This window comes from Oryza brachyantha, chromosome 3, assembly GCF_000231095.2.
Source record: "Oryza brachyantha chromosome 3, ObraRS2, whole genome shotgun sequence".
NCBI lineage: Eukaryota > Viridiplantae > Streptophyta > Magnoliopsida > Poales > Poaceae > Oryza > Oryza brachyantha.
Window position 1 is genome coordinate 1,861,844 of NC_023165.2, and position 24,151 is coordinate 1,885,994.

At 43.7% G+C, this 24,151-nt stretch overlaps 3 protein-coding genes across 3 annotated transcripts; all 3 read left to right on the forward strand.

The window, feature by feature from the left end:
• The first annotated feature begins 1,628 nt into the window (after positions 1–1,628).
• Positions 1,629–3,234, forward strand: LOC102704043 (noroxomaritidine synthase-like). The gene has a single exon (XM_006650958.3). The coding sequence runs from the start codon at positions 1,629–1,631 to the stop codon at positions 3,147–3,149; it is 1,521 nt and encodes a 506-aa protein (XP_006651021.1). The 3' UTR covers positions 3,150–3,234.
• A 10,386-nt stretch (positions 3,235–13,620) lies between these two features.
• On the forward strand, positions 13,621–15,539 carry LOC102721057 (noroxomaritidine synthase-like). Its single transcript, XM_006649317.3, has one exon. It carries the CDS (start codon positions 13,741–13,743, stop codon positions 15,262–15,264), a length of 1,524 nt encoding a protein of 507 aa, XP_006649380.1. The 5' UTR covers positions 13,621–13,740; the 3' UTR covers positions 15,265–15,539.
• A 5,203-nt stretch (positions 15,540–20,742) lies between these two features.
• Positions 20,743–22,830, forward strand: LOC102704322 (noroxomaritidine synthase-like). Its single transcript, XM_040522555.1, has one exon. It carries the CDS (start codon positions 20,779–20,781, stop codon positions 22,321–22,323), a length of 1,545 nt encoding a protein of 514 aa, XP_040378489.1. The 5' UTR covers positions 20,743–20,778; the 3' UTR covers positions 22,324–22,830.
• The last annotated feature ends 1,321 nt before the right edge of the window (positions 22,831–24,151 follow it).

Genomic DNA, 24,151 nt, shown 5'->3' on the forward strand with positions numbered 1-24,151 from the left:
GCCTTTTGGTGCAGCAATTCATGGTCATGGCCTCATGGGGAGGTAGCAGCGGAGAGCCTAACAATAGCCTAGACCGCGGAGGGTTTCACTTATTGTTTTCCCCTCTAAAACCGTGCACCAGTAGACAAACGTTTATCAGCGATAATTGTGGAGAAATCACATGAATTTAAATTCAAATTTTTTAGAAAAATCATTATGATTTAGGTGGTCAAACCACACGATATTAAGTGATAATCGTGAATATCAGGCGATTATCATAGCGATTTTGGCAGTAACAATAATCGTGGTGGTTTTCACGATATTGATAATCACGGTTTTGGTATAAAAACACATGATTATTGCGCAATATGTCATCATTATCGCGATATACTATCATGATTTTTTTGGTTTTTCCATTTATTTTCAAAAAAATTAAAATTCTCGCGATATTTGTTGAGCAAAACCGCAGCATATCGCTATCATGTCATGGCGGCTTGGACGATTATTGCAATTATCAGGATAAGTGAAACCCTGAGACAATGTCATCTACCTTATACTGCTCCAACTGGCGTGACTCATACTCTTTTTATATGGAGCAATTTTACCATCCTTGACAAGGTACCAGGAGGTATTACTATTTTTTATGTAAAATTTGGTATCTCACCAAATTTTATATAGAAAATAGTGGTATCTCATGGTACCTCTCTTAAGAATGAGAGAAATGCCCTTTTATATGGGCCGGCCATCATTTCATATTTTTCAGCATATATACATGTCAAGTAACATAGATATGGTAAAGACTTTTATATTTTATAAATGCCGAGTCTTCGTTTGAACTTCTATTTGAATTTTGGTTTCTAAGTTTGGTAGATATAGAGGGCGAACTATGTTATCCCTATCATGAACATTTGAAAATGGAAAGTTTTCAGATTAAATTTTGATAAATTGGCACTTCTAACGCTCGAGGAAATATCTGGGGATTGCAGGAATTTACGTATGTCATGACGACACTGTAACCTTGCTTAGAAAAGAAACAAAGTCAGAATGGGATATTTAGTTGCCTACGGGAGACACTAGTCAAAACTCTGTCCAGATGTGATTTAGTATCCAGAATGGGATAATTTAGTTCCACTTCCACGGTGACACCGAGAAAGCAGCAAGAACAACATGCGCAATGAGACACGAAATGGCGGCAATGTGTGGAGGAGATCAGAGTTTAAAAGGCAAACTGATTCCCATCGATCGATAGAAAGCTGGTTCAAGCAAACATGGCCAACATTGATTAATTTTTCTTTCTGGTATATCTCAAGATGCAATGGCGCTCTACTGGGAATAAAAATCAAACTATTTCAGACAAAGATCACAAACACTGTCGCTAACATCGCCGGCCTCATCTTACTACTCGCTGGAGTATATTAATAAGAGTTTTTTCCCTAACCTTAAAAATTATCTCGAAGTATTAGTATAAAAATTTAGTATCACATCAGTAAAATTTTTGGTACCTTAACATGCTTCTCAAGGACGGTAAAAAAACACCTATTAATACACGTATAACACTGCAAACGTTCACACACGATCACCCTGACCAATCGATTGGCGCCATTGTTTTGCATCACGCGTGTACGTGCAACTGCACGATCAATCAAGCAATGGCTTTCGCTTGCACTCTGCACCTCGCGCTCTGTTTCCTCTGCTTTAGCGTTTTCTACTACCACCACATGGTGTCGAAGAGGAAGAGCCGTGCCATCCCACTGTGCTGGCCATTGGTGGGCATGCTCCCTGAGCTCTTGGCCAACCGCCACCGCATCCATGGCTGGATCACCTCCTTGCTCGCCGTCTCCAAGCTCAACTTCCGGTTCACTGGCCCGACGAGCTCCAGCATGCGGCTCTTCATCACCTGCGACCCGGCCAATGTCCGGCACGTCTTCACCTCCAACTTCTGCAACTACCCCAAGGGCCCAGATTTCGCCGAGATCTTCGACATCTTCGGCGGCGGCATCTTCAACGTGGACGGCGACGCCTGGCGCCGCCAGCGAGCCAAGGCCCAGCTGCTGATGTGCAGGCCCCAGTTCCGGGCCTTCGTGTCGCGGTGCAGTCGCGCCAAGGTGGAGACGTCGCTGCTCCCGCTGCTCGCCCACTTCGCGGCGACGGGGGAGGCGTGCAACCTGCAGGACGTGTTCATGAGGCTGACGTTCGACACGACGACCATGATGGTGTCCGGCGCCGACGCCGGGTGCCTCGCGACCAGCTTGCCCGAGGTGGCCTTCGCGCGCGCGGTGGACGACGTGATGCGAGTGCTCCTCGTCCGGCACATCGTCCCGCTGTCATGGTGGAAGCTGGCGAGGAGGCTGGGCGTCGGGTACGAGCGGACGATGGCTGAGGCGTTGCGCACCTGTGACCTGTTCGTCCACGAGACGATCGAGAAGCGACGGGCAGAGAAGGCTCGAGGAGAGGCCGAGGATTCGGCTGATCTGCTCTCGTCCTACATCAACGACGACGAGGAGAGCGCGGACGCCTTCCTCCGTGACACGACCATGAACCTGATCTCCGCCGGCCGCGACGCTTCGGCCATGGCCCTGTCATGGTTCTTCTACCTCCTCACCAAGAACCCACACGTAGTGTCCAAGATCCTGGAGGAGCTTCGCGCCATCGACAGCATCGCCACCGCCGACGGCATGGTGACCTTCGACTCGGACGAGCTCAGGCCGCTCGTGTACCTGCACGCCGCCCTGTCCGAAACACTCAGGCTGTACCCGCCCGTGCCTCTGGAGCACAAGGGCGTGCTCGCCGCCGACGTGCTGCCGAGCGGGCACGGCGTGCGTCCCGGGGACAAGATCGTGGTGTCGCTGTTCGCGATGGCGAGGATGGACGCCGTGTGGGGCAACGACTGCCGGGAGTTCAGGCCGGAGCGGTGGGTGACGAAGGACGGCAAGCTGCGGTACGTGCCGTCGTACAAGTTCATGGCCTTCAGCTCAGGGCCACGGACCTGCCTCGGCAAGGACATGGCGTTCGTGCAGCTCAAGGCCGTGGCCGCGGCCGTGTTGAAGAACTTCGAGGTCGAGGCCGTTCCCGGCCACGTCGTCGAGCCCGCGCTCTCCATCGTGCTTCACATGAAGAATGGCTTCATGGTCAGGGTTAAGAGAAGGACGACAAATGCTCAACTTCTTTAAACCGTCGGAATTTGAATCATCTAGCAATAATATGTGGTTGCACGATGTCATTTTCTTGTTTGCTGGGGCATATTTCGGAGGTCTACGTGTGGATATTTGTGTACTTACTGTCGTTTTCCACCTTGGAAAAAAAAAGGATGTGGTTCCTCGTAATAAAAACATAGGGAGAAAAGTCAGTTTGCTTTTTTCGATATCATTTTGATTCTTGCTGTTCCGTTCCAAGTCTTAGTCTCTTGGCCAAACAGTTCAACACGATACATGAACTCAAGTCTTAAGTCAATTTAAGGTCTAACCTTGGCGCAAGCCCTATCACGAAAGGATTTTGCCGCGCGATTGGTTTGAGAGTAAAAAATCACACGGATTTCTGATAGATGCAAGGCCCACAAAATTTGGATGCCAAACAGTTATTTCGGCCCAAGTACTTTGGTGCCAAACAGTAATAAGGATCTAAATTTGGCCCATGTAATTTTGGATCCTCACAAATCATCAGTGTTGAACGGCCCAGATCATATAAGGTTGGATCAAGTACGAGAAAGTGAGGCACGTCACATGTCACAAAAAAACAGTATGCTAACCGTGATATAATTTCATTTTTCTAGTTCAACTAGTTTGAATTTAAAGAAACTAACAAGTTAGGACATAGCATGGGGACCAAAATACTGTATTTGAGTTTAAGTCTTCGGGGAAAACGAAGAGAAAGCTTTACGTTTTTAGTATCAATCCCTCACAAAGTTGCAGTGCTCCAGATAAGTGGGACACAGTACAGAAGATAGACAGGTTAGCTTGTGCGCGTGCTGCATGCAATAATTAATTAATTATACACGTTCCACTGACTAGTCTCTGAGCAAAGGGCGAAGATATCTACTAGTCACGTACGGCCAGATAACTGTTCCTTCTCCGTCCGCGGCAAAGGCAACACACGCGCCGGTGTTTTTCAGGGATCATCTTGTCATGTTACAAGAAAAGTCAAATAAGATATTTGCAATCGATAACTAATTAGTGAATAAATATTATATATATATGTTTTTAATTATTTAAAAATAAATATTGAAAAATAAACTATGATAAAAAAAATCTAAAATTAACTCTAGATTTAAAATTTTACTTATAAGCACAGAAAAACCCTAAGATTTGTGATGTTCGCACATGTCAGAAAATCCCGCTCCGTGAAACCGGCGCATCTAGATGTGCATTGCCGCCACGTGATGCACACATGCGGCTGCTGCGATATTTTTCACCATTTTTTCTTCTGATTTTACTATGTTATTTCTGATTTTTATACATATATTTTTCTTGTTGATAAACAGTGTATTTCCCGCGAACTGTTTAGCACTCTGTTCAGCTAACCACGGAGTAATTTTTTGGGTTAGGCGCGGCGCGGATGCGCACCGGCGGGGGCGTGGGAGTCGCGTTCGCGTCGCCGATGCTGTCTCCGTAGCGTGCGATGCCGTATTGCCGTGCGTACAGCGAGACGGCGACCTCACCCCCGGATTCATTCACGTCCTCCTAATTAACGTTGCTTACCAATGGCAGACGTGCCGTGCCGGGGGTCTTGTTCGTGGTTCCGCGACGTTGTATTGTACGGCCTTGAACCCGCTACAGCGAGAGACCGCGAGAGAAGTGTGGTGGTAGTACAAGGCACTCCACTACGGTCCACATGTACTACTGGGACTGCTATCATTTCCCAGATGTTACTTCATCACGTGGGGCTGTCTCGGGGCTGATCGAGCCAGGAATAGAGCACTGGACACCGATGCTTCACCGTGCTAGTTTTGACATTTCTACTTGAGTTGAGTGGTACATCCATCTCACTCACTGTACTACAGCACTGATCTTCATCTTCTGCCTGAACATGATGTAATCGTGACTTTCACTGGTCACCGGCCGGACTTGCCTTAGCGCAGGCTTTGCAGCCTCATTTCTGGAGAAACACACCACTAACACACACACACGAGTCGTGCTCTTTCTATCCTGAAATATAAATTTTTTTAAGTTTTTTAGTGATTAAGTTTCAAAAGAAAAGACTGTAATATGCTTTAATAAATAAGGAAGGAAGGAAGGATTATAGAAGAATACATGAGAATAAAATTGAAAGAATTTGAATTGAAATTGATTGATGAGATAACTACTACCACGAATATTATTAAAAATACTTATATTTTTTTCAAAATTTAAATATAAAAAATACTTGTATTTTATAATTCATAAGTTTATATTGGTGTGAATTTACAAAAGTGTTTATATTTGCAGTGAAGATCATGCAAAACAAAAAATAATTAGAATGCAAGTACTGTTCTTACGGCATGTACCGCTGTAACTAATATTAGTACTTACGAATAATAAAGGAGAGACAAAGGTTGGGGCAGTCCTCCTCGGCGAGACGGCGAATGAAAAAGATGCGCCATGAATTGATACACCTGGGCCGGCCGGCCGGCCGGAATCGCCGGATGGATTGCCCGATTGAAAGCAAAAAAGTAGACGGAGGTGGTACGCGATCTACGAGTCTGTGTCCATCCACTTGCGCGTCCTTTTTTATTTAATCGTCAAACAAACCCAACAAGGGCGCTCCCACGGCGGCACGGCCTGCGCCCAACAGACTTGCTGGGGCCGGCTCGCACTCGCCGTGGCTGGACTCGCCATGCATGTCGAGCTCCCACCCAACGTACGGTTGGTTCCATCGGCAAACGAACATATTAAGCCATCCAAGCAGAGTGCTCAAGTTCGTGCAGCTGCTCTTGGTTTCTTGGGCCTGTTTGGATCGCAACATTTCCAAAAACTACTTCTATTGTTTTAAACGGTTCACAATTTCTAAGAATATATAGTTACATATTCTAGAAAATAAACTAAAATTCTAGAAGTGGGAGAATTTAGGTTTAGAAGATTTTCCAGATTCTTAGAAACTGACTACAAGCCGCTGCTTCTCATAATCTAAAGTCCTTTTAAACATCTGGTACTGCTCCTACTTGTTAGTTGTTGGTGCAAGCGACGCACGGCTCCGGTTCCATAAGTATACTATTACTTGTAGCTTTGGTCCAGTATGTCCTAAGCAAAAGACGTCCAGTAAGATGCATTGCTTAGCTTTGATTGTTTTTTACTGTAATCTGTCCTCCAAAAATACTTCATTTTTAGCATATCTCATACAAATCAATTCAAAGCCACAAAACTAAAACACTCTTTATTTTTTATAAAACTCAATGAATTGAATGCACGGTAACTTTTCAAATATGAGAAACTAAAAATAAAGAGCAACGCTTTGATACATTTTACTGGTAGTATTATACTGTCAGTCAGTAGAACTAATCCCGTCCATTGATTTAAAAGAGTATTTTGGTACATTGATTTATATTTGATTTGTTTTTATTAATTATTATATCACTTCGAATATTCTCCTAGTCTAGGTCTGCATCGTTTATTCTCTATCTTGAATATGCATCGTCCAGAGATGGGATCGATCGGAGGCAAAAATGGGATCGATCAGGGCGGAGGGGTAAAGGTCGGAGGAAGAGATGTGATCGATCAGCGCTGTGCCAGGAGGGGTAAAAGCCCAGCCAGGCCCATCACAGAAAAGGAATGAAATTGTCCCCTTAGAATTCTACTACATCTAAAATTATTGATAGTATAATTTAATCACAGTCACACGATAAAAACAGATCAGTGGCACTATAAGTAAAATGCACCGGAATCGGCCACAAAAACAAAGTATTCGTGGAATGGTATTATTTAGATCACTTGTTCTAAGTTAGTTATTTGTTATTGTTAAGTTCATGACAACAACCTAGTGAATAAACGGTTTGGACATGATAAATAGTAGAACTAGAAATGCTCCATGAAATTGACATGCAAATTCCATTTCATAGTAAATTAATCTGGAATTCTGGATCCACAGCTCGAAAGTTGATGCATGCATGGCATGCAGATCGCAACAAGAACGTACAGTTAGAACAAATCAATCTATATGTCCTCACGCCACACTGGGACAAACAGATTGTCACCGACGAGGCGACGATCACGGAAGGCTAGCTCACTAGCTAGAAAGCCAGCGAACGAGCTATCAAATCGAATCAATCATTCTGGTCGCAGTTCCAATAATATGGTTCGTCCATTAGCTATGTCTGGTGATACATCTTCATCTCCCTTGCATGTCTTTGGACACCATTACCTTACATTTTGTAAGGTTCCCAAAATATGCACTAATGCGCATTATCTATAATGTAGCCGGAGTAACGTGACAAGAGATCAGTGATGATTGCACAATATATGTCTGCCTATCTGTACGCACCACAGCCTCACTGCAAATTGCAGAATAAAACAATATAACTCACAAATTGGACACCTCTATCTTTTCGCTTTTGCTTTTGTTTATATGACAAAATTTAAATTTCTAACCTTAAATTTAAATTGATTTTGAAGTTTTTTCACCAAAGTTTAATTTCCAGCATTGTCTTTAAGATCGCTAAATACACTATAAAAGTTATATTCACAAATTATTTTTCATTTACAAATGTGTTGTTTGGTTTTTATGAAAAACTAAACAATCATCCCATGATACCCTCATCTTTTTATTTCTACTTATGCTTATAAGTCAAAATTTGAATTTTCAAACTTAAATCTAGGTAAATGCTATACAACATTGTACCATTCCGGCCAACAGTATAGCCTTGCCTGACATAATTAACACTGGGGCAAATTAACTAGTAGTTTTTAATCGTCAGGATGTTCTCTCCATTTGTATATACAAGAAACAACTGAAATGGTTCATGCCGTTTTCAAAAAAAAAAGAAAAGAAAAGAAAAGAAAACAAAGAAAACACAGTCGTTGTCCACTCATTAGTGGGTAACTCTCACCAGTTGATGGTTACTTTATATAATCATTACTAAGGGCATTCCCAACCCAATAACTAGGACGGTGTCTATAGCATTAAATAAGTTATCACATAGGATGAAAAATGATGTGGCATTCCAACCCAATAACCAGGATGGTGTCTATAGCATTAAATAAGTTATCACATAGGATGAAAAATGACGTGGCAAGTGAATAAATGAGGAAAGAGAATGAAACAATGTCTTGCATGAGACATGATTTCTACACAACATCCAAGATATCATGTGAGATAAGTAACATTAAATTTAAGTGTGGAACAGTGGTGTTTGCATTGAAAGAGTAGTGTTTAGTACTAGTTTCTTGATGATAGAAAGTTTATAGAAACCATATCTAGTGTTATGAGTTGGGAATGCCCTAAGACAATGGGATATTGTACATGCATGCTCATTAAACTCTAATGATCAAATGCTCCTACTTTATTTTGGCTATATATTTACATTGCTAAAATCTTTATATTATAAATATCAAAAAAGCTAGAATACAGTTTAGAACGAGACGGTTTTACAGTACTTAGCAACCGTTCAATCTGTTTTCTTGTCATTTATAATTTAGAGTATTATCTTGGAATTGATGAGTATTGTTAGTACCATCTTAATATTAGTTATTACTGATAGAATATCGGCTGATACCACCTCCAGTACCAGATAATACCGATAGAATATCAGCTAGTACCGTTTTGTTATTAGCTATTACCGGTGCGATACTAGATCTGATACCAACGAGGTATCATGTTTGGTACCACACCGGAATAATCTCGTTCCAAGGCGGTATACCGTAGTAACCGTACAATAGTAACCTCCTAAGATTTTGTGATTTTTTATCATAATTTATTTTTTAGGCTTAACTTTTAAATCGCTAAGAACATGTATATAAAAATTTTATTGATAATTTTGTTTTTTTAATGCTGAACCATTGCACGGCTAATGGTCCCCTGCGAGATGAGACACAACACGTCAGCGTATGGAAATAATTCGGTCTTTGGCACGTTTTCAATATATTTATAGATCAACGTCACTCGCATTCATGCCCCTACACCATTGGAGAGGATGATCAATCGATGTGCGTGTACTGAAATGCAGGGTGTACAAACAGTATGGGAAGCTTCTAGGATGAACAACTGAAAGATAACAGAGCATCTTATTCAGGATACGGACTGCACCATCATGCTACTGCAGTACTGCTAGCTTGTCCTGCAGATGGTTCAGACGAAGCAGTGTATTGCCACATACCTTATCAGATCAATATCTATCTATACACAGCGTGATGATCAACGAACTGTACCATACTTTTGCGCATAATTCAGCATGGACCCTTGACAACAAAAGTTTGTACATTTTCTGTTGACTTTGTTTATGGAGTTGGCGACATGCCAACATCTAGGTAATTAATTTTTGGCTGACCTCGTGCCATCAAGAGAGTGGCAGACAGATATATATCATAGGTAATTAATGTACCGTGCGCAAGCTCGTCTATTCGACATTAATTGTGTTTGAGCTACGATCATATCATGGCAGAAATCGCGTACAAATGAATTGAATCTTACAGAGGTCGATAACCGTCCGGTTACTGCGGTAACCACAGTAACACAACACAGTGACACAAGCAATCTATAACAGTAAAACCGTTGTAACAGCTCCAAATTTAAATAAAATTTTAAAATAAAAGTTTAATTAATTTAATGTAAAATTGCACTATTTAATCATGGTTACCGTGCAATAACTGTCGTACCACTGAGGATGTGTTTAGTTCACGGTTAAGACTAGATGGGATATAGCGGTTCATATTTTGTTGTATATGACGATCTAGTTTTTTTTTTGTTTGGTTAAGCGAATATAGCGATCCAGTTTTTTGTTTGATTGTAGGGATGAAGATGGATTTGGTGATCCAATTATTTGTTTGGTCGGAGAAAGTAGGATGAATTTATAAGTGTGGTATAGCCCCATCAAATTTTAATACAGAAACAAATCATAAAATTTCCAATAATTTACACTACTATCCCCATTATAAATACACATAGAAAAAGAAAAAAAGGAAAAAAAACATCTGGATCTAGCTGGCGGGAGCTCACCGCCACCGCCGCCTCCTCCCCCAGCCGCCGCCTCACGCCTCCTCCGTCACCGCGCCTCTCGCTGGCACGTCGTCGTCGTCGTCGCCGGGCACGTATCGACATCGCCGTCGCCACCGCTCTCGTTGCCCGCGCCATCGCTCGCCGCTGCTTCCTCCTCCCAGCCGCAGCACGTCATCGTTGTCGGGCACGCATCGGCATCGTCGTCGCCGCCACGCTCGTCGCCCACGCCAGTGCTTGCCGCTGCTCCCTCCGCCGCCGCAGCAGCACGTCGTCGTCGTCGCCGTCGCCCGACTCGCCTGGGGCGCTGACCGATTCATCCATCCGGCATCTGTGGTGAATATTCTTCTCGGGGCCATCCTATCCTACTCTCGTCCATCAACCAAACAACTATAAAAAAAATAGACCGACATATCCTATCCACCCAAAACCCTTCATTCAAATACATACTTTTGCTAAAAGCAGTAACTGTCCCTGCGGTAACCTAAACCACCCTAGTCGCGACCATGGTACTACCATCATCATGCACCTACAGTAGTAATTGTAACAGTACCTTGTATAATTGAGTCTGCTTGGACAGCTTGGGGTTATCTAGCTAACGTGTGGAGCAGGCATGGCGCTAGCTTAACCTTGCAGCCACTGCTCGATGATGAGCTAGAGATTGCGACAGTCACTAGCTACACGTACCAATCGTTAACTCTCACATATAGTCGCGCGATCCAAATCAGGCCACGTATGATTCGTATGATGTTCAGTTCGATCAGCTGGATAGCTTGTACGGGCAATCGACCACCCATGCACGGATGCACCCAGCTAGAGCAAGCACAGCATGTGCACGAGCAACAAACACATATAGCCATGTAGGCCCATAACTTTTAGCTCCAGACCAAAATGGATGATGATGTTTAAACTATACTTGGTATTCAACTCCGTACACGGTACATCATCATTGTATCTAAAGTTCTAAACTACTTAAAAAACAGTGTCTATCCTCTCATCCCTAACATATATTTACCATATGCAGCTTATCGATCCTTGTACGAATAGATAATCAAGTTGCTTATAATGGATGCTAATCATTTTGGGATAAAAAAACTGGACAAGGCTTTCGAAGTTTCCAAAAAGTTCTATAATATTCGAGAACTGAAATTGATAGAAATCGTGACTTTTGTGGGTTCTAGAAGGTTCCATAATATTTAGAGGCCTTAATATGAAGGCTCAGGGGTAAAATTTATCAAATTCTGAGGGGTTTTTTTTGCAACAAGGTGATTTTTGAAGAAAATATGGGATTGTTGCAATATATATATATATATATATATATATATATATATATATATATATATATATATATATATATATAATTTAAGGAGGACATGTATGTACCATCAGCTTATGCAAAAGATCCTAAACAAATGCCAAATGATAACACCCAAATTTGAGCAATTTTATCGTCCTTGAGAAGATACCAAGAGATACCATTATTTTCTAGATACTAAAAGATACCAAATTTTATATAGAAAAGAGTGGTTCCTTATGTACCTTCTCAAGGATGGGAAAAAGCTCCCCAAATTCTGAGAGGGTCTAAATGCGCTAATTGATTGATTTAGCTCTACAAGGGTCAGAAGGCAAATTTTGATAATCTAGCTAATTATCGTGTTAAGCAATTTGATTTTACTCTAATTATTAGAAATTAGAATTAGAAATTAGAGATTTGATGAGGTACGGTTAATCATTTTTTTTCCTTTTTCCATGTCATAAGTAAAACTCCAAAATCGACTTCAGATTTAAGATTAAAAATTCAAATTTTGGTTTATAAATATAACGAAAAATGAGTTCGTAGTTACGGAAGGCGTAAAATAATCTTAGCGATAAACATAAGTACAGAACGGCTGCAGATCAGCATACTTTCATTTCAGAAATTTCCTCCTTGTGGATAAACACCCTCATCTTTTATGCTTATAACCCAAATTTAAATTTTGAACCTTAAACATAAAGTTTATTTTGTGGTTGTTTCACCAAATTTACTTTTCAGACTTGAATCTTGGATCGTTAAAATTAAATATATTTATAATTTTTAAATATAATATTGGCATTTCTGTTCATAAAAAAAACCAAACAATAAGCCCAAAGTGCGTAGGTACGTACGGACACGCGCGTACCGACCGGTGGTCCAAAATTTGCTTGACCGTTGCGCCCCCGGCCGGCCGTTCCCACGCGCATCCACGCGATCACCGGCTGTTCTGCTTCTGCCCACGCTCCGTGGATTCCCGATGGACCCGATCCGTCCAAGCGCGATCCGGCCATGGGCGCTGCACGCCGGCGCCGATGCGGGAGCGGGACCGTGCTTGCGCCACGGCCGGCCGCACGCGCACGCAACCGCCTAGAAGTGACTGTGCAGTGCAGCCGAGTGTGCGGTGAGGCGTGTTTGACGTGTCTGCATCTGTTAATGGAGGACACGTGAGCCGATTTCCAATCTTTCACCTGCGTTTCGTTTGGCTAAAGACAGTACAGATTTTTTTTTCTCTCTAGTCACGTACACACTGTTTTTATATACCCGTTCATAATATCATCTTTCTCCGAATATATATTTTAACTTTGTTTTTATTATTTAACTATTTAGTAATTATTATAAAATTAGATAATTTCAATCTTTTGTATAAAGAGGGAAAAAAAAGGCGCAACCAATCGTATCGGACACGCTGTTTGTATGTAAGCGTGGTTCAGAGAGGTTCCCTGCGATCACTAGGGATCAATGCAGTCGTATACTCTGATAGTGACGTGGAATTGCGGAGAGCATGCTTTTGTTTCTGGGAGAGAGGACAGGGACAGTAGGAGTTAGTAGAGCTGATAACAGGTCTATCTTCTATATTTTGGTTCTCTGGGTGCACTTGGTAGTAATTTTCACTCATTTAGAAAAGGTTAAAACGAGATTTATCGTGATTTAATGGTTTTGAAATATGTAGTTCGTAAATACCAAGTTGTATTCAGCTTAGAGTTATAGTTACCTAATATCTTCTCAATTTTGATAAGTCTAGAATTTGAATCTAGTAAAAACTTAGGGTCTCTTTGTTTTGAATGATTTTCAAAGAAAAATTAGAGAAATTGAACTATTTTATCTAAAAATTCTATAAAATCTATGTGTTTGGAAGAGGGCCTTAGTTGTATTTATTTTGGAGCCTTACTTTCTACGAGATGCAGAACAGAAACTTTCTGACCCACAATGTTATGTGCGGATATACGATCACAAATAATCGGACCATCTAATCAACCGCTAGATTTTCCGTACCGACTATAAAGTAAACTAATTAGTATAGATATAAAATAGATTATACATAGATAAGTCCATCGCAACAAGATGAATCTTTCGTTTACGACGAAAGCAACCTGATCTCAATGTTTTTGGCCCAATATACTAGGAGATGCTCTTAATCAACATGCTAGATATCAAAAAGATTTCTAGAACAAATTGGCGAAATTAGTCAACAGGTGCTAATTAATACCTGTCCTTACTTCTCATCTTACTAACCACTTGATGTCTCATGTACATTAATAATGCATCGATGATCCGTGACACTACAAAATCCACCACCCCGGTGATCTTTTTGATCGCCAGCTCGTTGAACTGCAGCAAGCAAAGCAAAGGCCATGTCTTCGTTTTCATTCCTCGAGCTCTTGCTCTCCTTCGTCTGCTTCGGTTTCTTCTACTACTACCACGCCAAGTCGAAGCAGAAGAACCCCGTCATCCCACTGCAATGGCCATTGGTGGGCATGCTGCCGGCGCTCCTCGCCAACTGCAACCACCTCCACGAGTGGATCACCTCCCTCCTCACCGCCTCCCCGTTGAACTTCCGGTTCATCGGACCACCAAGATCAGACATGCGGCTCTTTGTCACCAGCGATCCGGCCAACATCCGCCACGTCTTCAACACCAACTTCTCCAACTACCCCAAGGGGCGGGAGTTCCAGGAGATCTTCGACGTCCTCGGCGACGGCATCTTCTCCGCCGACGGCGAGTCGTGGCGCCGACAGCGAACCAAGGCGCAGCTGCTCATGTCGAGCCCCCGTTTCCGGGAGTTCGTGTCCCGGTACAGCCGCGCCAAGGTGGAGAGGGCGCTGCTCCCGCTGCTCGCCCACTTCGCGGGGACAGGGGAGGCGTGCAACCTGCAGGACGTGTTCTTGAGGCTGACGTTTGACACGACGACGACGCTGGTGTTCGGCGTCGACCCCGGCAGCGTCGCGGTCGGCTTGCCGGAGGTGCCGTTCGCGCGCGCCATGGACGACGCGATGAGCGTGCTCCTCTTACGGCACATCATCCCGCTGTCGTGGTGGAAGCTGGCGAGGCGGCTTGGGATCGGATACGAGCGGAAGATGCCGGTGGCGTGGCGCACCATGGACCGGTTCGTCGCCGACACGATCGCCAAGCGGCGGGCGGAGAAAGCCAAAACCGGGATCGACGCCTCCGCTGACCTGCTCTCATCCTACATCGACGACGACGACGAGGACGCTGGTACGGTGGACGCCTTCCTCCGCGACACGACCGTGAACCTCATGCTCGCCGGCCGCGACACGACGGGCTCTGCGCTGTCATGGTTCTTCTACCTCCTAACCAAGAACCCGCTCGTGCTGCGCAAACTCCTACAAGAGCTCGACTCCATCAAGAGCAGCACCACCCCGGACGGCATGGTGGTCTTCGACCCGGACGAGGTTGGACGGCTCGTGTACCTGCACGCCGCCCTGTGCGACTCACTCAGGCTGTACCCGCCGGTGCCAATGGAACACAAGGGCCCCGTCGCCGCCGACGTGCTGCCGAGCGGCGACGAGGTGCTCCCGGGGGACAAGATCGTGGTGTCGCTGTACGCGATGGGGAGGATGGAGTCGGTGTGGGGCAGCGACTGCTCGGAGTTCAAGCCGGAGCGGTGGATCTCCGACGACGGCAAGAAGCTGCGGTACGTGCCGTCCTACAAGTTCATGTCCTTCAACTCGGGGCCCCGTACCTGCCTCGGCAAGGACATGGCGTTCGTGCAGCTCAAGACCGCGGCGGCCGCCGTGATGAAGAACTTCGAGGTGGAGGCCGTGCCGGGGCACGTCGTGGAGCCCAAGCTCTCCATCATACTCCACATGAAGAATGGATTCATGGTGAGGGTGAAGCGAAGGCAGGCGGATCGCTAGGGAGTATTGGATCGATGGCTCTAGGACAAGTAGGAGGGGAATCGCGATTAAGCAGTAGTTCTGTACGTGTATGCATGGTCCGTACGTGTAAACCTCCTGGCGCATACCTCTAGTACGCATGGTATATAGCTCTTCCTTCCCCGTTTCATCCGGTGGGCTGACTAGTGACTAGTATTGTACTGTGTTGCTGACTAGAGTACTGCACCGAGCAGTAGTACTACTCCAGTGTACTATGTCGTCTCCTGTTTCTAATCCAACCGTACAATCTTTAATTATATGCTGGAAAAATATGGAGTGTCTCTGTTTTCGTGTCCATCGCTCCTACCATGATTCCAAACAGTATGAAATTCCTAGCTTGTTTCCGCCCAATTTTCATCCATTGTTACGGAGTCCATGTCGTCGCGGCCCTTCCGTGGTTCTTCTGGCATGACAGATTATTTTTTGGGTTTTACATTACATTTCTTTTTTTAAAAAAATCTTTATAAATTTATCGTCTCACATTTATAAAATAGAATTTTAATAAGTACGTCGCTTTACATGCACCCACCTTCTTCCTTTTTCCTCTGTTCCGGAGTCAGGCTTGCATGAGAAATTCCACGTCGTTTAAGTTACAGATCCTATGCAATCGGCGTTTAGAGGATGGCCGGTTTCTTCTCCGAGAACTACCATGTCTCCACCCTCCATGAGATTTTTATCTTTAAGCTTATATTAAGCATAAGTGAATCAATTATTAACAATTTAAAAACAATTCATTGATAAAATTTTGGGTTAATTCGTTCCATGCCATTGCAAATATGGGTATTCAGATAAATGTCATTACAATTCGCATATTTGACGGGTGCCACCACTATTTTACTAAATTAGATCCATGCCACTGCCATGACTTTTTTCATCCATCTGTCTTCTTCCTTCCATTTTCTTCCCTCTTCTCCAGATTAGATCCATGTCTGCCGCCGTGTGCGACAGCGAGCGGCAGGGAGGGCGGCGACGGTGAGCAGCGAGGCGGGCCGGGGCGAGAGGTCGGTGCCGGCCGCCGTGTGCGACAGCGAGCGGCAGGAGGGCAGCGACGGTGAGCAGCGAGGTGGGAGGTTGGCGGCGAGCGTGCGGGACAAGCGAAGGCCACCGGCGGGGTGGATTGGGCGTGCGAGGCCAACGGTGGGCGGGCGGAGGCCAACGGCTGCCGTGCGGGGCGGGACGGAGGCCGGCGACGACGACTCTCGGACGGTGGCGGCGACTAACTTCCGGCCAGATCTGGACGGCGGAAGCGGCAGCCTTGCCCGATGGACAACGGCTTCGGCGGCGGCCGGAAGGCGACTTCGGTGGCGGCCAGAAGTAGAGGAGATAACGGAGTGGATGGAAAAAGTCACGGTAGTGGCATGGATCTAATTTAAAAAAATTGTGGTGGCACCTATCCAAATACGTGAATTGTAATGACATTTTTCTGAAGAGCTATATCTACAGTGGCATGGAACGATTTAACCCTAAAATTTTTATATACGTATATTTAGCGATCTAAAAATAAAAACTGATAAATAAACTATTATAAAAAAGAACTCAAAAGTAACACTATATTTAAGTTTTACCATTTAAATTTTGACTTATAAATTTAGACATAAATAAAGAGATAAAGACTCGTTCTCTCTCTCATCTACAATTAAAGCTAGGTAATGAAGGGATTTCAGATAAAACGAGCCTCTTCGTGGAACTACCAAATCTGAATTGGGCAAACAGACGAGATGCTTCATGTGAATCAAAAGCATACAAGAAAATCTCTACCACATCCCCTCATCGAGTATGACTGTATGCTTGCGCAAACATAAGAGCACGCACGCGCGTGGTGACCTCCTCCTCCTTGCCGATGCACATGGCTGCTTTCGTGAGATGCTCGTGGCACCGAAGCAGTTCCTCGCCGAGATGGGATCAACCTTCTTGGCTGCCAAGCCGCACCGAGCACTGGAAATTTGGCTCATGCTTATAAGTCAAAACTAAAAATTGGAGTGGATCTTAAGGTTTTTTCATCGAATTTTAGTTTTCAACCCTTATTTTTAGACCACTAAGAATACATATGTAAAAGTTTTATTCATATATTATTTTTCGTTTGTAAATATGTCGTTTGTTTTTTTTATAAAAAAGTCAAACAAATCACCCCTTTTTATTTTATCATTACACACCCCTCAACATCAATCCATTTCTTATTAAATAAGTGACTTATAGTCTTTTCTTATTAAGCTAACTAATATAGAAATACTTATATTCTGAAATGGATAGAGTAAAATATTATTTTTCTTTATTTTATCTCTGAATGATCTGTGGATCCATGACCTGTCACCGGGGTCAGTTGATACGACCTAATCTTTTCACTTATACTTATGCTTATAAGTCAAAATTTAAATTTTTAACTTAAATTTGGAGTTAATTATGTGGTTTTTACTGAAGTTTATTTTTTCTTTAGCTTTTAGATCGCTAAGAATACGTATAATTTTTTATTCACAAATTATTTTTCGTTTGTAAATAATTTAGCTTTTAGATCACTAAGAATACGTATAATTTTTTTATTCATAAATTATTTTTCGTTTGTAAATATATTATTTCATTTTTTAAAACATCCAAACAATCATCTGTTTAAACAAAGAGGCACATGAATATTTCAAAAGAATCATCTCGTCATATTTGTTCCTAATGACATGCTATGTTTCAAAAAGGGGAAATTTAGCTTCGTGAATACCTAACCATACCTGTCTAGCTTTAAGAAAGTGCGCTAACTAAGCAACATGCTTGCTTGCAGTATTGAGGGGCGGGTAACCGTTACCGTCGAATTCATTATGATCGAGACAGGGAGTGCGACCGTATATGCAGTTCGTTAATAGAAAAGTCGCATGCACAACATGTGCTCCGATCTCAAACAAACTGTTCGAGGCAGCAGCCAGACGTGGCTGGCCCTCGATATTTTGTCCCTGCGTCAGCGCAACTGTGAGAGACGTGGACCCGGCCGGCGGCCGGCCGGAGCCGCGAAAGCTACGTGGAAACCATCTAGCTAGCACACGACACACGCGTAGTGGTCAGCAAAACTATGAAAGAAATGATTGGGGCGGGGGGCACGCACTACTTGACGTCGCGCAGACAGCACCGTTGCGTTGCCGATCGCCAACTCGTCGTCCTAGCGTTGGGCGGTTTCGATGTTTTGTTTGTTATAGGTAACTAATGTATAGAGTTTTTTTTTAAAATGTTTTTTTTAAAAAATAATTGCACGCAGCTTAGAAACATGTTCTCAAACAATAGATAAAATAAGAAACCGATAGCTAAATAAGCAAGTTATATAATAAGCTATCTATCTAGGACAACGTTTCGGTACATATTACTTATAGTATAATACTACCAGTAGAACTAATCTCGTCTATTGATCTAAAATGGTATTTTCGTACTTTGATTAATATTTGATTTATATTTATTATTTTTTATCACATTATGCACGGATAAAAAAACCCAACAAGTCCCACTTACTATCACAGTAAAAAAAGTTAAAAAGACGATATTGCCCCCTCAAAATTCTACTACATCTAAATTTGTTGTTAATATAATTTAATCACAACCGTCCAACAAAATTAGATCAGCGATCTAGATTAAATTATACTACAAGTAATATGCACCGGAGTCGGCCACATCTAATATAATATTTAATATATTATTTTTTAATGCTTTGTATCTGTTATATTCAACTAATATATAAAGTTATTCTTTAAAAATGGTTACATGCAGCTTAGAGCATATTCTCGAACAGTAGACGAATGAAGATATCTTCTAATTTTTTCGTGAGTTAATAATATTATGTAGAATAATTAATATGACGTGAATATATATATATATATATATATATATATATATATATATATATATATATATAATATCGTTTATCTTATTAGTAGTACGTCGTATCAAGTGGCCGCGTGGCTGCGTCCCGCGAGTTGCGTTTGGCCACCCAGGCCGGCGGCGCGGGGGGGCGCAAACGATCATGCAGATTGGGCCAAAATATTGTGCGTTGTTTGCTAGCAGGTTAGGCGGCGTGGGTCTTTCGCCGCAAGACGGCACGCAGGCCGGGCCACGGCTGGCTTCGCCAAAGCTATGAGACCAGCGATGTGGTCGAGTGTCCTTGTCTTCGTATATGGACCGGTGTGTTTTGGGCTTTGGCAGGATGGATTTTAGTCCAGGAACACGAAAGCTACAAGCTGCTTCACTCCACCTTGAACATCTCTAATCTCTTTGAGTCTTGTCGTCAAAAACAAAAAAAAAAACTCTTGGATTTATTTACGCCGTGAAGGCCGTCTAGTCGTCGTCGTCATCATTGGGTTTTGGGTGTGTCTTGGATTGCTTCAATCATCAAAGATTTGGAACGCACTAAAACGCAGTTGGTTGATACCTATCTTGTGACGGTTGTTGATCGATTAGCTCCAAAGACTTCTTTCTCACTGTCTCACACTTCACTTCTATTTTCCTATCACATTCTACGTACCATATGACGGTGATAACACCCTGTGGTCCTGTGGCCTTGAGTCAGCGATAGTAGACTGATAGTGCAGTAGCGCACTGCAGCCTAGTGGAAGTTTCTCTCCTGTACGCTGACGTTAAACAGGCAAGCAGCTCGATTCGAAGGCCGGCCAGCTCGTAGTTGGTTTCGCCCACACCACCACCCGCACCCGGTGTCTGCTCCCACATCATGTGCGTAGCAAGAGTCTGACTAGTGATGAAATGTTTAAAAATTTTAATTTCATCAACTAAATCTGATCACTGCCGTTGAATGATAATGTGAAAGCGTGCACGCAAGTCAAAAAAGCACATATACGCCCTCCTCCCAGTCTCCTATGCATTACGCATATTTTGACAGTAGAAAAAAAAATCAAACGTACGAATAGTAAAAGTGGGAAAGGAGCCATCACGTTCGTTATGTCATAAAATCTCACATTAATTAAAAACAAAAAATATAAACAAATTAGAAATGCAATTTCGGAGTTAAAAATTAAAAAAAGTAAAATAGAGTCCACTTCTTAAATATGGTTTAGAGAAATCCAAATTTAAATTAAAAATTTAAAAATAATTAATGCTTCTTTTAACTAGCTTTCTGGAGAATGACAAAGAAATGACAAGATAGATTAATATGAGTTATATCACTCCACAAATATGTAGAAGTTGAATTTAAACTTGTATATTTGTGAAGTGATATAACTTATATTTATCTATCTTATCAAAAATTTTCATATTTTTTATGATTATTTAGATGGCATATAAGCAACGGAGGTATATCCATCGGTGTGGAAAAAATTGCTTCCCCGTAACGTAGGCAAGTAATTAATCACAGTCAAAGATGAGATGAGATGGTGACACGTCGCCTACTGTTGTACACATATGGCATATCTCATGCAGTCATGGTCTCATGGACTCGTCTTGCCTACTTAGTATAAAACTACAAAAAGAAGCAAACCACCTTGCACTCGTAAGCTGCTCCCATCTTTTTCCTGAGCCATGGATATGCTTCTCTGTTTCGTGGAGATCTTCTCCATCCTTTGCTGCTGCATCATCTACTACTACCACCTCCAGTCCAAGAAAACGAGCGCTTCGGAGCCGACCGAATGGCCCGTGCTGGGTCATCTCTTCGGGATGTTCGCCAACATCCACCGCTTCCACGACTGGGCCACCGACGTCCTCGCCGGCGCATGGTACAACTTCGAAGCTCGCGCAGGGCTCACCGGCGTGCGGTTCTTCATCACCTGCGACCCGTCCAACGTGCGCCACATCTTCACGTCCAACTTCGCCAACTACCCCAAGGGCGACGAGTTCGCCGAGATCTTCGACGTCCTTGGCAACGGCATCTTCAACGCCGACGGCGAGTCGTGGCGCAGCCAGAGGGCGAAGGCCCAGATGCTCATGGCGGGCTCCCGGTTCCGCGCCTTCGCCGCGCGGTGCAGCCGCGACAAGGCGGAGAGGAGCCTCCTGCCGCTGCTCGCGCAGGCGGCCGACGCAGGCGCGCGCTGCGACCTGCACGACCTGTTCTTGCGGCTGACCTTCGACGTGACCTGCATCCTCGTCTTCGGCGTGGACACCGGCTGCCTGTCGGCCGGCCTGCCGGTGATCCCCTTCGCGCGCGCCATGGATGACGTGCTGGAGACGCTCTTCATCCGGCACATCATGCCGATCTCGTGCTGGAAGGTCATGAACCGGTTGGAGGTCGGAACGGAGAAGAAGATGGCCGTCGCTCGGAGGACGATCGACAAGTTCGTCGCCGAGACCATCGGGAAGCGCAGGGCCGACATGCTCCGAGAAGGAACCAGTAACTCGGACGACTTGCTATCATCCTTCATCAGCGACGACGACACGAGCAACGACGACGAGACCGATGAGTTCCTGCGTGACACGACGGTGAACCTCCTCCTCGCCGGCCGCGACACGACGGGCGCGGCGCTGTCGTGGTTCTTCTACATCGTCTCCAAGAACCCGCGCGTGGAGCAGAAGCTCGTAGAGGAGCTGGCGCCAATCGCTTCCCGGAAGAAGGACGGCGGCGGCGACGGCGGCATGGTGATATTCGACGCCGGCGAGCTCAAGGACCTGGTGTACCTGCACGCGGCGCTGTGCGAGTGCCTGAGGCTGTACCCGTCCGTGCCGTTCGAGCACAAGGCGGTGGTCGCCGACGACGTGCTCCCGAGCGGGCACGAGATGAAGGCCGGCGACAAGGTACTGGTGTTCTCCTACTCCATGGGCAGGATGGAAGGCGTGTGGGGCAAGGACTGCACGGAGTTCCTGCCGGAGAGGTGGATCACCAGCGAAGGGAAGCTGCGGTACGAGCCGTCCTACAAGTTCATCTCCTTCAACGCCGGCCCGAGAACGTGCCTCGGCAAGGAGCTGGCGTTCGTGCAGCTCAAGACCGTGGCGGCCGCCGTGCTGTGGAACTTCGCCGTGGCGGTGGTGCCGGGGCACGTCGTCGAGCCGAAGCTGTCCATCATCCTGCACATGAAGAATGGGCTCGCCGTCACGGTCAAGAGGAGGGCCGGCCATGGCCAGCACCATGGATAGCTCATGAGCCGTCGGCCATGGTCGATCATTTCGCTCGTGACGTCCTCATCCAAGACCAGTGTGGCGTTGTCGTCAGCTAAAAGAATGACGTACGCCACGTCTCCTCTTGATCGTATGGTACTACACGGTACATGGATTAAGCTACACGTAGGTGACACGTATCGGCATTCATCAGTACGTATATGTATCTGTCAACCTTGTGTTATTTTTAATGTTGGTATTAGTGAAAGTTTAGCATATGCACGCCGCCGTCATGCATGCATGTACGTATATGCATGTTCGCTTATATTGGCTATGTATAGGTACGGTTGGTATGTCACTGTTAGTGATCTGTTTATTTCGGTTGTACGCTGCTTGTTGCTTAATTTGCGTTTGTTTGTTTCATTTTTCCTAGAACTTGTACGTGCGGCGTAGGTGGATATAATGTGCAAGATTATCCATCATGCATATGCCCTTAGATTGTGAATAACTTCAATCTTCTCCATGGAGATGTGTTTTCATCCTCAATTAGACATTCAATCATTTCTTACGTGTCATCTAATTATCTAAATAATAATAGTTCTTTTAAAAAATTGCAATCATTATTATTTTTTTATAATTTATAGGAGTTGAATTTGAATTTACATATTGGTGGATTATATTAAACCGTCTTGTAATTTTTTTAATAAGTATTTATTACATTTAAGAAAAGAGTACATATCTACCCCAAGTAATGAAACCCTTCTTGACTTGTCCTAGAATTGAAGTACTACCGTGAGAAAAATAATGTTGTAAAATCCATGCGTTTGAAAGGGTTTAAAATATCATATCGTTCCGCAGATGCATCATGGTGCTCTGCACATGCATACGGTGCACGGCGTACTTAGTTTTGGATGCATCATTATTTATAGTCGGACTGGTAGAGTTGTACTAGAGCACAATCTGGTATACGAATCAGTGATCGATTCAGTGGTGCACTGTATATGGATCCCACTTCTCCAGTATGTACACCATGTTACATTTGGCTGTTCTTTCACTCGTTTGGGTAAGCCAAACTACATGTCTACAGTAAGTCTCTATTTACCACTGCTCGAGAAAGAGGTTGCCAAACTACCTGTCTATAATAAGTCCTCTTTAAAGTTGAACGTGCTGATTCATCTATAATGGCATCCACAATGTGAGCCAAAGCGGTGGTCTTTATAACTATTTATAGACTATTTTTCAATTATAAAAATAGGCATTAGAAAATAAAATAAAATAAGCTAACTTTAGCTATATGGACTACATATATAAATTAAAATATATTATCTCTCTCATCCCTCTTCTCTAGAGCTAGTATTATGAGCAATTTTACCATCTTGAGTAGATACCAAGAGGTACCACTGTTTTCTACATAAAATTTGTTACAACATAATATCTTAGATACTAGAAGGTACCAAATTTTACATAGAAAACGGTGGTACCTCCTTAAAGATGGGAAAAATGCTCTAGTATTATTGGATGTGAATTGTGGATCCTATTTTATATCCGTTGCTATCTTTATATATTGTGCAGATTGAAATAGCAAAATAACACATATGTGGATCCATGTATATGGACTAGGGATGCTCAAACACTTGGTACATAGCATCGTTTGTTTTTCTAAAAGGTACATAGCACCATTGAGATACGGTAAAGAAGGAGGAAAATTTAACTATTTGCCATTCTTATAATGTGTAACTCTTTAAATGACACATGACCTTACAAAATTGCCATCAGATCGAAGTGATTTCTTAACTACTGACAACTTTTGCCTACGTAGCATGCTAGCTTTGCACACCAATATAAAAACAATGTGGGTCCTGCATGT